Source organism: Oryctolagus cuniculus, chromosome 19 (genome assembly GCF_051225735.1).
Source record: "Oryctolagus cuniculus isolate XC-2025 breed Fujian yellow rabbit chromosome 19, ASM5122573v1, whole genome shotgun sequence".
NCBI lineage: Eukaryota > Metazoa > Chordata > Mammalia > Lagomorpha > Leporidae > Oryctolagus > Oryctolagus cuniculus.
The window spans coordinates 6,956,212-6,969,501 of record NC_142885.1 but is presented as its reverse complement, the minus strand read 5'-3'; the positions used below and the strand labels follow the sequence as shown (position 1 = coordinate 6,969,501).

Here is a 13,290-nt window from a genome sequence, read left to right as displayed (position 1 = left end):
ACCTGGGCCATCCTCCACTGCACTCCCGGGCCACAGCAGAGAGCTGGCCTGAAAGAGGGGCAACCAGGACAGAATCTGGTGCCCCAACCGGGACTAGAACCCGGTGTGCCGGCGCCGCAGGTGGAGGATTAGCCTATTGAGGCACAGCGTCGGCCGCCAGCTGTTCTTAATAGTCTCCCTTTTGAGATGAAGCTCCGAGAAACTGAGCGACTCAGGGGTTCAAGGTCTGACGACACAGTGGGTGAACGGCCGTCAGAGTACTCTCGCAGATGCCGCAGGCGGCGCGGTGTCCGGGGTTCCCCCGCCCCCGGCCACCAGGACACTCACTGGCAGGCTTCTGGGTGCCAAAGTGGAGCTCCAGGTCGAGGTATTTCACCATGTCGCTCAGCTTATCGTAGTCGGAATCCTCCCCCAGCTGTGGGACAGGGTAGGGAGCTCAGGGTGGGAGGAACAGCAGCAGCTGGGCTGGCTTCCTCCACCACACCTGTGCTCCCGCCCCCCCCCCCCCCCCCGCATCGAGAGCCACCCTGGGGGCTCCCGGAGGGAGATCTCCCACCAGGCCCCGGGAGAAGCCCAGGACAGGCTCCGGAAGATGGGGTGGGGAGCTGGCTCCTCTTGAGATCTGCACTCCTGGCGTGCTTGGATCTCTGTCAGTGCAGGAGCTGGTGAGGTGGGCGGCAGCCACCGAGCTAAAGGGGCTGAAGGTGGCGGCTGAGGGGTCTGGCCCTGTTTTTTCAGGTCTCCTTTGCAGGGAGTGAGTGAGTTCACTGGCAAACTGGTGCGGACGGGGGGGGGGGGGGACAGAAGCAGCTGTCCTAAGCCAGGGCCTGGACAGCTGGCTGTAACACATGGTCTAGATGAGAGGTGCAGTCTGGGGTTCGGGCACGGAGTGAGGGCCAGGCAGCTGCCAAGGGGCCATTCTAAAAGGGAGACCCGCAGAGAATGAAATCTCAGCTGTGGGGCGCGAACAGCTGGCGTGGACTTAGGCAGGTATGTGACCTGCTTCCCTGTGTCCACCTTCAGGAACCATCTAAAGCCGGGAGGTCCCTGTTGGTGGTCCTATACTACTGGGCATATTTATCAGCAACATGGACAGGTTCCCTGGGGACAGGGGAGCTCGCCGTCCTGGCTGGGAGGGCAGGACACAGGACCAGGACCCAGGAGACGGCCACGGGGAGGCATGACAAGCATGGCTCTGTGTGACAGCAAGCTGTGAGTTCCAAGAATATGGAGAGACTGGGCTTCAGGGTGATGGCGGGCACGGGCCCCAGGAAGGGGGCAGCTCCGGAAGCCAGAGGGAGCCCAGGCCGGAGTCTGGTGTCAGGTCAAAGGAAGCAACGATCCTGCTCACCGCTCCGCACCAGTCTAGCCCCACTGGCTGGGGTTCCAGGTGGGGCCTGCTCTTTGGCAATGACGTGGATTGTGGCCAGAAGGCACATTCTAGAACGACCTCAAGAACAGGGGTTGGTGGGCCTGTGGCTGGCAGAGGATGCCTGGGCGGGGGAGCTCTGGGAGATGAGCTCAGAGTCACACAGGGGACGGTGGTGAAAATTGCCCAGTGAGGGGAGGGAGGCCTCGGCAGGTGGCGAGTCCCCCATCACCGGGGGTGTTCGGTAGATGCTGGTAGTGTCGGGAGGACATCCGAGCGCTGCAGTGATGGTGGAGGCCGGCGGGCAGCAGTGTGGACCACTGCCCCTTTTAAGGACCCAGGAGAACAAGAACTCGACCGAAAGTGTGATGGCATTTCAGGCGTCCCCAGGGTGTCTGGCTTAGGGACCTGGATTGGCTTCAATGCCTGCGTCAACCACCAGGGGCATGTGTCCTTGGGCTGGTCCCAGGAACACTGTGGGGATGGCTCAGGCCTTCAACGCCGCTGCCCTGGCCGCCCTCCCCTGGTGCAAGGCCCCAGCGGGCCCGGCTCACGTACCTGACCCCAGATGGTGCCTTCCGAGTTCTCCACCTGCTCCCACCGCAAGCGTTTGACGCTCATGTGGCTGGTCTCGCTGCGCCGGTGGCCCAGGCCCCGGGACAGCATGGGGGGCGCACAGGGCACGGGCGGGGGCAGGGGCGGTGGAGGCGGCGGTGGGACAGGGTGGCTGAGCTGGGCTAGGGGCTTGGGCAGCACCTGGCTGGGACCCCGGGGACCGGCAGAGGAGCGGGCGCTGGGCTTGGGGTCGTGGAAGGGCAGGGGTGGCGGGGGTGGGGGGCTGAGTGGGGGCGGGGGTATGTGGTCGGAGATAGAGGAGTACGTCAGGGAGCTGCCCTCCTCGCTGCTGCTCACGCAGTCGCTCCCGCTGCTCCGCTCGTTGGTGGCAAAGCTGCCCTGGTCGTCATGGAAGCTCATCTGGTGGGGGGAGAGCAGGGGAGGGGAGGGCGGGGCTGGGCCCAGACGGACAACAGCAGGTGCACGTGTATGAAACGTGGGCCGAGGGTGGGGAGCGTGGGATAGCCCAGGACAGACCAGGCGTGCGGGGTAACCTCAGCACGCGGTGGGATAAGCTGGGTAGAGGAACACAAGGGTCTGGTGGTTTACCCTGAGACTGTGGGTGAGGTAGCCTGGGACACGGATGGGGTAATGAGAGTAAATGGGATAGCCTGGGGCCAGGGACAGGATGGGGTAGCCTGGGGCAGACCCCGAGGTCACTGGGCCCCCTGCAGGAGCTGGGGACTTGGTTCCCCGCCGGGCTCCATGTCCACCACTGCCCCTTCCCCCCCACCCCGTTGCTGGCACGCCCACCTCCTCATAGTCGTTCTCGGGCGTCAGAAAGTCCTCCACGATGGTGACGCGGGGGCCCAGCTGCTCACTCAGCGCATCCAGGAAGCGGTCAGTGTCCCGGCTTCGCATCGGGCGCGAGAAGGTGAAGCGCTTCCTGCGGCTGGGCGGGCGGGCAGGGTCCGGGCTGGGGGGGCTGTCGGGGTGGACGGGCCCTGGCTGTGGGGAGGGCGCCCTGCTGCTGTCCAGGCTGGCGTAGGGGTGGGACTCGGAGCTGCTGGGGGAGCCCGGGTCCCCTGAGCACAGCGGGTAGTAGCAGGGGGAGGGCAGCAGCCGCTCGCTGGGCCAGGAGACGCTGGACAGGGTCCTGGGCCCTGGGGTGGGGGATGGAGCGTGAGGACCCCTGTTCAGCCTGCACCCAGGTCACAGGTGCAGGCTGGAGGGGAGGGCCCGGGGCAGGTCAGTGCTGTGGCCCTAGGCACTCCCCTTTGCCCAGTCTGGGTGACTCTGCCTCCCAGGCTTTTCCCAGCGCGAGGTCAAAGGTCAGAGCACCTGAGGGAGACCCGACTTAGCCCCTGGACGGGCTGGACCTTGAAACAGACACCCCAGCCCAGCTGCACGCCATTCAAAGGGCCGAGGGGCCGAGGGTCAGGTGGCCCCTCCCATGCCCAGCATGCCCTGGGCACACAGGGCTCTTGTCCTCTGACTCCCTCCCGCACAGCAACCCACATGCACGCTGTAGTTTGTCCAAGGGCGCGTTGCTAACGCGGGGACTTCCATGGCTGGGGTGAGGGATACAGGTGACATGGGAGGGGCCGGGATGACCCTGACCACGTGGACAACCCTGACCCGTGCATGGAGGCCTCTGGGGGAGGGGTTCCCTCTGCCTCGGGGACGTTTCCCAGGTGTGTGGACCACAGGGACGACCAGACAGGAGGACAGTGCCTCCGGGGACCGGGCTGGCAAGCCCCTACCTGCCGTGTCTGCTGGGCTGGGGCCTGGCGGGGAGCCCAGGGATTTGGATGTCGACCCCATCTTCCCCTTGAAGCTGCTGCTCAGCCGCGACTCGAGCTCCGCGTAGACGGCCGACATCTGTGGGGACGGGGCATGGGGAGTGCAGCCCACGCCCGCGTCTCCCGCGTGGCCCTAATGTGGCTTCAGCCAGCCAGCAGCAGCCACGGGGGCGCCTTGGCCTGGGGCCTCCTGGGCCCCCTCAGCTATGGGCACCCCCATCCCTGCGCATCCCACCTGGGGGGCAGGGCAAGCCTCACCATCTTGGGGTTGGGGGTCTCGGGGAGGGATGTGCCGTCGCCGGCCTGGCGCTCTCCTGGGATCAGAGGAAGCGGCATCTCAGCGCACTCGCTGGGACCTGCTGAGGAATCAGGAATCAATCAGGGGCGGCCGCGCCTGCCCTAGGGGTCTCCTTACCACACCTGAGCCGTGAGGCCTGGGCCCTGGCCTGGATCCCACAGGCCCCGCGGACCCAGGATGGCCATGCTCAGTCTTGCCTGCCCTCATTCTCTGTCAAGTCTCAGCACTGCACACCCCTTTTGCAGATGGGAAAACTGAGCCCTGGAGGTCCTCTCCCACCTACCCACCCCAGCCTTTCCATCGGGGGCCATACCGCAGCTGAGGCTGGTCTCCAGGCCCTGGGACCGGAGGCTCCGGCGGCACACGGAGGAGGCCCTCAGGGAGCTCCGTGGCTGGGGCTCGGGCACCGGCTCTGGCTCCAGCTCCGGCTCTGGCTCCGGCTCTGACTCTGCTGTGGGACATGCAGGTGAGATGGTGGCCTCCCACCCTCTCAGCCAGACAAGGAGCCTCCAATGAGGGCAGAAGTCGCCTGGACCAAGAAGTGGGCCCCAGGCCAGGGAAACCGGGCACCAGGACACAGGAGGAGCCCCCCGGCCTGGCCAGCGGAGGGACAAAATCCGATCCACAGGGTTCTTCCCATGGTAAGAGTCTAGGGTCCCTTGCTTTCTAGGGGCTCAGTGTCCCATGCTGGGACCAGGCTCATCACTGCTGTCCAAAGGGGCTTAGGGGACAACAGGGAAGGGCCTGGCCTGGACAGCTGTGTAGGGTGTGTGCTGCCCAGCCCAGTCCCTGAGCTTCTTGCCAAGACACTTGTCTCCCCCAGAAAACTGTGGGCCCCCAGGACTAGGGCTCATGGGCCCCCAGGGCCAGCATATAGCGGGGCCTGCAGGGACTGTCAAAGCAGGTGCAAAGAGCCCCGAACAGGGCAAATTCACAGGGTCTGACACACTTCCTCCACCTGGCTTAACAGTGCAGGGTGCTGTGGGCAGGTGGGAGGCTCACGGCCCGGCAAGCTGTGAGTGTGTGCAGCAGGTGCACGCGCATGTGTGTGTGTGTTCAGGCACATGTGCTGGGAGCCCACCAGCCAGGTGCCCCCTGGCCAAGGGCTCGTGACCCAGGCGGCATGTGCTGGTGCATCTGTAAAACAAACCACACACACACTTCTCAGCCCGTGACGCACACTTCCCAGGATGCAAAGCAGTGCTGCTGAGGTCACTCCCATTCTGTGCGTGAGGAGCCTGAGAGCAGGCAGTCGGGTGGGAGAGCACAGCTGCCTGTAAGGACTCCTGGGTGGGGACAGGTGTCTGGCTGTGCACCAGGTGGGTGGGGCAGCTTACCCGTCATGGCCGTGTAGCCGAGGAAGCACTCGATTTTCTCCTGGCAGAGCTCCTGTTCCTCATAGGTCAGCAGCTGGTAGATGAACTGCCACAGCACCTGCTTGGCAGGCGTGTCCAGCACGGGATAGACGTCCACAATGAGGGTGTCGATGTTCCTGGGGGAGGGTGCAGGACAAAGGGGTTCATTATCCAGGGGCTCACCGCAGCGGGTAGGGTGGGGTGGAGACCAGGGCGATCCTTCCAGGCCACAGAATTCAGCCAGAGAAGGAGCAGCAGGCAGGAAGGTGGGCTCTGGGGCCAGGTCGGCAAGATTCAAATCCTGGCTCTGCCACTGAGCGGCTGAGTGTCCTTTCTCAGCTTACTTAACTTCTCTGTGCCCACCTATAGAATGGGGATCAAAATAGCACCTACTGGGCTGGAGTGGTGACACAGCAGGCTAAGCCATCGCTTACAACACCGGCATCTCATATGGAAGTGCCGATTCAAGTCCCAGCTGCTCTGCTTCCAATCCAGCTTCCTGCCAGTGCACCTGGGAAGGCAGCAGAAGATGGCCCAAGTGCTTGGGACTCTGCCCCCATGTGGGAGACCCAGATGGGGTTCCTGGCTCCTGGCTTCAGCCCAGCCCAGCCCAGATCTGGCTGTTGCAGCCCTTTGGGGAGTGAACCAGTGGATGGACTATCTCTCCCCCTACCCCCACTGTTTCTCACTCTGTGTCACTCTGCCTTTCAAATAAATAAAACAGGTCTTAAACAGCATCTACTGCACAGAAATGTTTGTCTCTCTTTTTTTTTTTTTTTTGACAGGCAGAGTGGACAGTGAGAGAGAGGGACAGAAAGAAAGGTCTTCCTTTTGCCGTTGGTTCACCCTCCAATGGCCGCCGCGGCCGGCGCGCTGCGGCCGGCGCACCGCGCTGATCCGATGGCAGGAGCCAGGAGCCAGGTGCTTTTCCTGGTCTCCCATGGGGTGCAGGGCCCAAGCACCTGGGCCATCCTCCACTCCCTGGCCACAGCAGAGAGCTGGCCTGGAAGAGGGGCAACCGGGACAGAATCCGGCGCCCCAACCGGGACTAGAACCCGGTGTGCCGGTGCCACTAGGCGGAGGATTAGCCTAGTGAGCCGCGGCGCCGGCCAGAAATGTTTGTCTCTTAAAAACAGTTTTCTGACTGCAGTATATGGAAAAGATAAAGCCAGGTCCTTATATAAAATCACTCATCAAGGTGAACTCTGGGTGGGAAGAAGACTCAAGTATGACAGGTAACATTATAAAATTAGGAGAACTGGGCCTGGTGTTGTGGTGTGGTGGGTTGAACCGCTGCCTGCAGCTCCAGTGTCCCACATGGGCACTGGTTCATGTTCCGGCTGCTCCACTTCTGATCCAGCTCCCTGCTAATGTGCCTGAGAAAGCAGTGGAAGATGGCTCAAGGGTTTCAGCCCCTGCAACCATGCAGGAAACCTGGAAGAAGCGCCTGGCTCCTGGCTTCAGCCTGGCCCAGCTCTGGCTGTTACGGTCACCTGGGGAGTGAAGCAGCAGATGGAGGAGTGCTCTCTCTTTCTCTCTCTCTGCCTTCCAAATAAATAAATCTTTAAAAGGACCTAGAAAGCAAAGTCTTCATAAAATTTCAAAAGGCAAAAGAGTAAGACCAAGAATGCAGTGAGCTTGATAATACAAAATCAAAGACATCTGTTCACAGAAGAACAACTTGGGAATGTGAAGATTGGCTACTGCAGAAGTAGGAAGAGAAACAACAAACAGGGGAAGATGTTTCCAAAACCAAGGGGGAACTGGTGTCTAAAAGGCATGAGGGACTCGTGCAAATCAGCAGGAACAAGGCGCCCGACAAAGCAGAAAGGGATGGAGGGCATAAAAAGGTACCTTGTCGAGGATGCATCAAACATTCCCGAGCGTATGAAAAGGTGCTTAAGTGACTGCTAACAACATCAAACCCACCCCAATGAACGGGACGTCAGAAGCGGTTAAGATGCCGGTTAGGATGCTCCACGGCAGAGTGCCCGCATTCAAAGCCTGGCTCTGACTCCTGGCTCCAGGCCCTGGGACGCAGCATGATGGCTCAAGAAACCAGGCTCCTGCTGCCCACGTGGGAGACCCGGATTTAGTTTCTGACTGCCGGCTCCAGCCCTGGTCCAGATATAGCCGTTGTGGGCATCTGGGGAGAGAAGCAGCTGAGGGGAGCTCTCTTTGTGTGTCTCAGTCTCTCTTTGTCTTTCTGCCTCTCAAATAAATAAAAATAAGTTTATATATTAAAAAATAAGAAGACGTAACTTTATGGCCAGAAGACAAGCAAAAAAAAAAAAAAAAAAAAGAAAGAAAAGGTGGATAGTGCCATGCCCCACAGGAATCTGGCAGCAGTTACAAAACCGTGCGCTGAGTGAAGACAGACCTAAACACGTAGTTGTTGGTAAGAAAAAAATCAAACACAGGCCGTGACTTAAAACTCAACCACAGCCGGCGCTGCGACTCAATAAGCTAATCCTCCGCCTTGCGGCGCCGGCACACCGGGTTCTAGTCCCGGTCGGGGCGCCGGATTCTGTCCCGGTTGCCCCTCTTCCAGGCCAGCTCTCTGCTGTGGCCCGGGAGTGCAGTGGAGGATGGCCCAAGTGCTTGGGCCCTGCACCCCATGGGAGACCAGGAGAAGCACCTGGCTCCTGGCTTCGGATCAGCGCAGTGCGCCGGCCGCGGCGGCCATTGGAGGGTGAACCAACGGCAAAAGGAAGACCCTTCTCTCTGTCTCTCTCTCTCACTGTCCACTCTGCCTGTGAAAAAACAAAAACAAAAAAACAAAAACTCAACCACGATGCAAAAGAAAAAGACGTCGAACTACACAGCAGCGCCCACTTTCCGAGAACACCTGCAAACCAAAGGATGCCCATCCCGGGCGGCCACGGCCCCAGCCGGTGGAGCTCACAGGGAGTGACGGGCAGACACGACGCATGTATCTGTCTCCAGACAGAGGTGCAAGAACACAATGAGACACGCCCACGCGATGGGGGAGTGTTCAGCCACAGGCAGCAGCCAGGAGCACTGGCCAACTCACTTGGAGCGCGACAGTTTCAAGCTCAGTGCAAGAAGCCAGACGTGAGCGCCCACTCGTGAGAGTGCAGAGTCTGCAGAGACCACAGACGCTGGCTGCCCAGGGTCGGGGCGGAGGACGACGGGACAGGGTTCAGGGTTTCCTTCTGGCCTGATGAAGTTCTACAGCCTGCGGCAGTGATGCCTGTACCTAGGAGTGACGCGGCCGTGTCGGGACGTCCCAGCCAAGGAAGGGCCCCACTAGTGCCGGCTTGTGTGTGTGCACTCGGTGACGTTCACACTGGAGGAGATGCCTGACGGGTTTCTCAGGACACGTGCCTGTTGTCGGCAACGCAGGATCATACTAAACACCCAACTGTACACTTAAGTGGCTCAACTGCGGGGCAAGTGAGTGGCATCTTAATAAAACTGCCTCGGGGTGGCGCTGTGGTGCAGCGAGTTAAGCCATCGGTGCTGGCTGGCGTTCTGGCTGCTCCACTTCAGATCCAGCTCCCTGATGCTGCGCCTGGGGTGATGGGGTTCCTGGCTCCCCGCTTCAGCCTGGCCCAGCCATTTGGGTGCTGTAGCTATTTGGGGGGTGGGGCAAACCAGTGAGGGGAAGACCTCTGTCTCTCTCTCTGATGTTCTGCATTTTAAATAAATGCATCTTTAAAGAAAATAAAAGGATTTAAAGAAAAGGGAATGAAGCAGTGAGGGGCTTGACACAGATCGTAACAATGGTCCCCCAGAGTGAGGTGAGCCACAGATGCACCCTGCTGCAGCTCAGGTCCAGGAGAAAAGACCCCCAACCCCAACTCCGTAACGCTGCCCACAGGCGTGGCTCTCATGGAGAGCCCTGGCCAAGGACAGGCCTCACTTCACAGAGGCCACGTGGCTGGGTGTCAGAGGCGGGGCTTGCTCCAGGGCAATCCAACCCTGGAGCACCCCCCCCCCCCCCCCCCGCAGGTGCTTCCTTCTAGGAGACTCCCCCAGGAGACGGAGCCCAGCAGGGTGCATACAGGCAGGACCTGGAGTCCACCCCAGACGGGCCCCACCCCCGCTCCGGCCCAGCCACCTGTGCTGGAAGAAGCTCTCCAGGGCCCGGCAGACGCCATAGCGCTCGGGCGGCGTGAGCAGGTGTTCCAGCTGCTGGCTGAAGGTCCTCCCTTGGACCCGGATGCTGGACGGCAGGATCTCGGCCACCCACTGCAGGGAGGTGAGCGCTGACGACGGGTTGGGCGAATCCAGTGAATCAGAGTCTGCCGGGACCACAGGCAGGAGAGGCACAGGTCAGGTGTGTGGAGGGTGTGTCTGCCGGGCAGCTGGGGTTGGGGTGGGAGCGAGAGCCCTGGGTGGGGTCCCCTTGGGGTTCCAGCCCCACCAGGGGGCAGCCCTGGGGAGGGAAGCTGCAGAGTCCTCTGCACTCTGGGGGTCCCCGCAGTGGCAGTGTTGGGGGAGGGGGTCTCACCGCTGGCGAACGGGACGAGCCCCTCTTCTACCACCAGCGTGGGCATCGCGCCACTGCCCTGCAGCATGGACACCACCTTGTCATGTGAGCAGTTCCTGCCAAGCAGAGATGGCCCAGGAGGGCCACACTGGGGTCAGCCACGTGCACGGCTGCCGGTCAGACCTTCCGGGCCTGCCTGGAGAGGCCACGACTGGCCAGGGCCTGCCTCTCCCGTTTGGAATCTTGCACGGTAAAAGCCCCAGGCCTCGGACCAGCTTAGTTCACCACCTGGGCCTTTACCTTCCTGGCTGAAGGAGCTGTGGCCCTGCCACCGCCACACACAGGGGGTCCCTGCAACGCGGTGTCCCCAGCATGGAGTTGGGGAATTCCCCCTGGCTGGAAGGAGGAACTGAGGTCCCGAGTTGGGTGGGGGGAATGGACTTGAGAGTTTGCATGGGAAGAGGGACAGGGCCCGGGAACCAACTGGTTAGAGATCGGGACCAGGGCCCGGATGTCCCAAGAGGCAGGTGTCATCGTGGTCGGGGGGAGGGGCATGGTCCCCAGAGGCCCCTGACCTCATGTCCAGTCCGTTGAGGAACAGGATCCGGTCGCCCGACTTGAGGGCAGCATTGTCAGCCGGGCTGCCTGGAAGCCAGAAGAGAGGACGCGGGAGTCAGCGGGGCAGGGCCCGGCGCTGGCGGCCAGATGTCGCTCTCCTGTTTTACGGGCCAGCAGCAGAGGCTCAGAGACACGCTGGGTGGTGGAGGAGGGTGCAGTCCGGGTCCGCAGATGGCCATGTGGGCTCAGGACACAGTGACCCCCCCCAGAGGGAGGGGGTCAGGCCCTGGGCTGCTGAAGGGCCCCCGCTGCAGCTCTGGTCTTGGTGCCTCACGTCTGGGTGCACGCAAGCGACGCTCCGCCCTCAGGCTGGGGAAACCTGGTGCATTAGTCAAAATTTTTCTTTTGTTTCCTGCATTTCCTGATGCTTTGACATCTTGGGGCCTGGCGAGATGGACTCTGCCCAAAAAGGACTTTAGCAAGTGTGCCTTTAGCATGCAAGCCGACCCTACCCTTTCTGAGCCCGTGCCTCCGAGTACCCCCTCGGTGGGGGCTTCACTGTGGCCGCCTGCCCTACTCACCCCAGTCCCTCTGCCCTGGAGTCGCTGCAATTATTCCAACACCCAATCCTGAGCTGGTTTAGCCCGCTTGCCCTGCCCCGCCCCGCCCACTGCTGCTGGTGAAAACCCCAAGGAAGGCTGTAGCCTGTGCTTCCTCTCACTCCCCCTGCCCTGGGTCTTGTCCCCGACCCACCCCAGGGAACCCTACCCTCCACAGTCCTCCGCAGTATGGCCCACTTCCTTCCTCCCCTTGGGACCTGTGAGTGACAAACTGTGTTTCCAATGGCAGTGGTCTCCTTGGCTCATTAGCCTCAGCTGGCACTTTCTCCCTTGATGGCCCTGAGTGTCGGACCTAGCACCTGGAAGGCAGGGCTGGCAAGTTGAGGCGAGGGTTGGGGGGAGACAATCAGCGGAGACTTCCTGGTAAAGGTGAGATGGGGTAGGGGAAGGAGTCCTTTCCCTGGGATGGAAAGGGGGGAGAGGGTGAGGGTTAGTTGAACCCAGCCTGCCTGGACTTCCACTTGGAGGAGGAGGACGGCCAGAGGGGCTGTCCCAGGGGATCAGTGGTCAATGGGCTAGGGGCTCAGGAGACCCCAGGTCCTTGACTTGGCACAGCCTTTCCCATGTTTCCTATGGCAGGAAAAGCAGGCAGTCACCTGGCTGGGGAGAACAGCACCTGTGGATTTTGGCAAAGCCCAACACCAGGTGTCTCCACCCGCACGTGGGAGAGGCAGGGAGACTGGGATTAGCCGTTTCTAGAGGAAGCCCTCCTCCGAGCAGCCGTGGGCCTCCCTCCCTACACCCTGGGGTCAACTGCTTAGCGATGCCTGGGTCCGTTGAGAACCGGCACGAGCCGGGTCCCAGGATTCACTTCCGGAAAGATCCCAAGATTCACAGAAGGTGTGAGATGTGGAGGTGCAGGAAGGGGCAGCATCAACAGGGGTGCAGGTGGGGCTGTGTCACCAGGGGCTTCTTGCTGGGAGGGGGTGGGTGCAGGGCAGAGCAAGTGGCCCAGCCCCGAGGGGTGGTCACACGGAGGCAGAGTCCACCTCAGTAGCCCTGCTGAGACTGTCCACGACGGAACAGAGCACACAGCCCATTCCGGACCTCGCTGGAGAGACCACTGCACTGGGAAGGCTCAAGTCCCAGGAGTCCAGAGCAGGTGGGAAGAGAAAAGGGGTCCAGGTAGGGGTGGGTGGGGTGGGCAGAGGTACTGAGGCCCTGATATCTCTCTGAGTCTGGTTGTGGCATAGCCTGGGCAAGCACCCACTCTGTCTGGCTGCCCCGTGTCCTGATCAATACCTCTGGCCCTCCGTGGCGACACAGGAAAGACCTTGGAGGAGAGAATTTGGATCTACCGGCCTGAGCCACCCACGTGGGCAGAATCAATGGAGACAACCCTGCCCACCCCTCACCAGGCAGGACAGACTCGATCCAGACAGGCCCATGGCCGCGCAGCGTGAAGCCAAAGCTCTTGTTGCCCTTGTAGACGCGGACTGTCCTGGGGAGAGATAAGGGCGGGGTGAAGGCAGGAACCGGGTCCTGCTCTGCTGGAGACGCAGAGCATGGAGCCCTCCCGCGTCCCGCTCCCATTAACCTCCCCAGCCACCCCCCAACCCAGGTCTCCATCCCCCGAGCCATGGATGGGGAGGCGTCCACGGCCGGTGCCCACGCGCCTCGGGTACCTGCGCGCGCCCCCGGAGCCGGCGCGGCCGCCCACCAGCGAGGCGGCTTTGCGTGGGGGCGGCTCGTCCGGGCGGCGCGGGGCGGCGCTGGCGCGCGTGGACACCAGGAGGCGCTCGGGCCGCTCTTCGCTGCGGCTCCGGCGAAGCCGCTGTGCGCCCTGCGCCCTGCGCGCGCGGCACAGCTTGCCCAGTAGGCCCTGCGACACCACCTCGTCGAAGCGCGCCCGGTGCTTCTTGGGGATGAAGATTCTGTGGGCGAGGATGGCAGAGTCGGGGCGCGACCCCTGACTGCGCCTCCCCGCGGGCCACGATCCCCCTCTCCGTTACACCTGTCCCAGGCTTGTTTCTAGGTGCCTGCTGGCACAAACCCGGCCGCGGTCGGCCCGGGGTCTGCCTCCGCTGCCTGCTTGCTTCTCGGGCCGGCACCGCCACATCTGCCACCTCCAAGCTTCTGCCCTGTGCATTCACTTTGCTAAAGTGGACTCGCTCTTGGCCTCCATTCATTGTGATCTCCTGCTTACTCAGCCCCCTCCAGGAGCTGGAGCTCAAAACGGTGAGGGAGGCCGCGCAGGGTCCCCTGGTCTCCAAGAGGCTGGAAATCGGTCACTCAGCTGCAAGCCACTGTGACCAGCTAACACAGGGCTGGACTGTG

General features: G+C 62.0%; 1 protein-coding gene across 4 annotated transcripts in view; it reads right to left on the bottom strand.

Annotated features, from left to right (window-relative positions):
* GRID2IP (Grid2 interacting protein) overlaps positions 1 to 13,290 on the bottom strand; it is a 39,920-nt gene that overhangs the window by 6,306 nt on the left and 20,324 nt on the right. For 2 of the 4 annotated variants that reach the window (XM_051839061.3, XM_051839064.3), the window contains 12 exons: positions 12,639 to 12,887; positions 12,369 to 12,454; positions 10,411 to 10,480; positions 9,857 to 9,951; positions 9,464 to 9,647; positions 5,362 to 5,516; positions 4,338 to 4,475; positions 3,985 to 4,082; positions 3,688 to 3,805; positions 2,738 to 3,087; positions 1,928 to 2,344; positions 328 to 415 (listed from right to left, as the gene is read on the bottom strand). In XM_051839061.3, the coding sequence (XP_051695021.2) occupies positions 328 to 415; positions 1,928 to 2,344; positions 2,738 to 3,087; positions 3,688 to 3,805; positions 3,985 to 4,082; positions 4,338 to 4,475; positions 5,362 to 5,516; positions 9,464 to 9,647; positions 9,857 to 9,951; positions 10,411 to 10,480; positions 12,369 to 12,454; positions 12,639 to 12,887 (2,048 nt within the window). Of the gene's footprint in view, positions 1 to 327; positions 416 to 1,927; positions 2,345 to 2,737; positions 3,088 to 3,687; positions 3,806 to 3,984; positions 4,086 to 4,337; positions 4,476 to 5,361; positions 5,517 to 9,463; positions 9,648 to 9,856; positions 9,952 to 10,410; positions 10,481 to 12,368; positions 12,455 to 12,638; positions 12,888 to 13,290 lie in introns of all 4 variants that reach the window. The other 2 variants (XM_089320903.1, XM_089320904.1) reach the window with 2 other exon arrangements.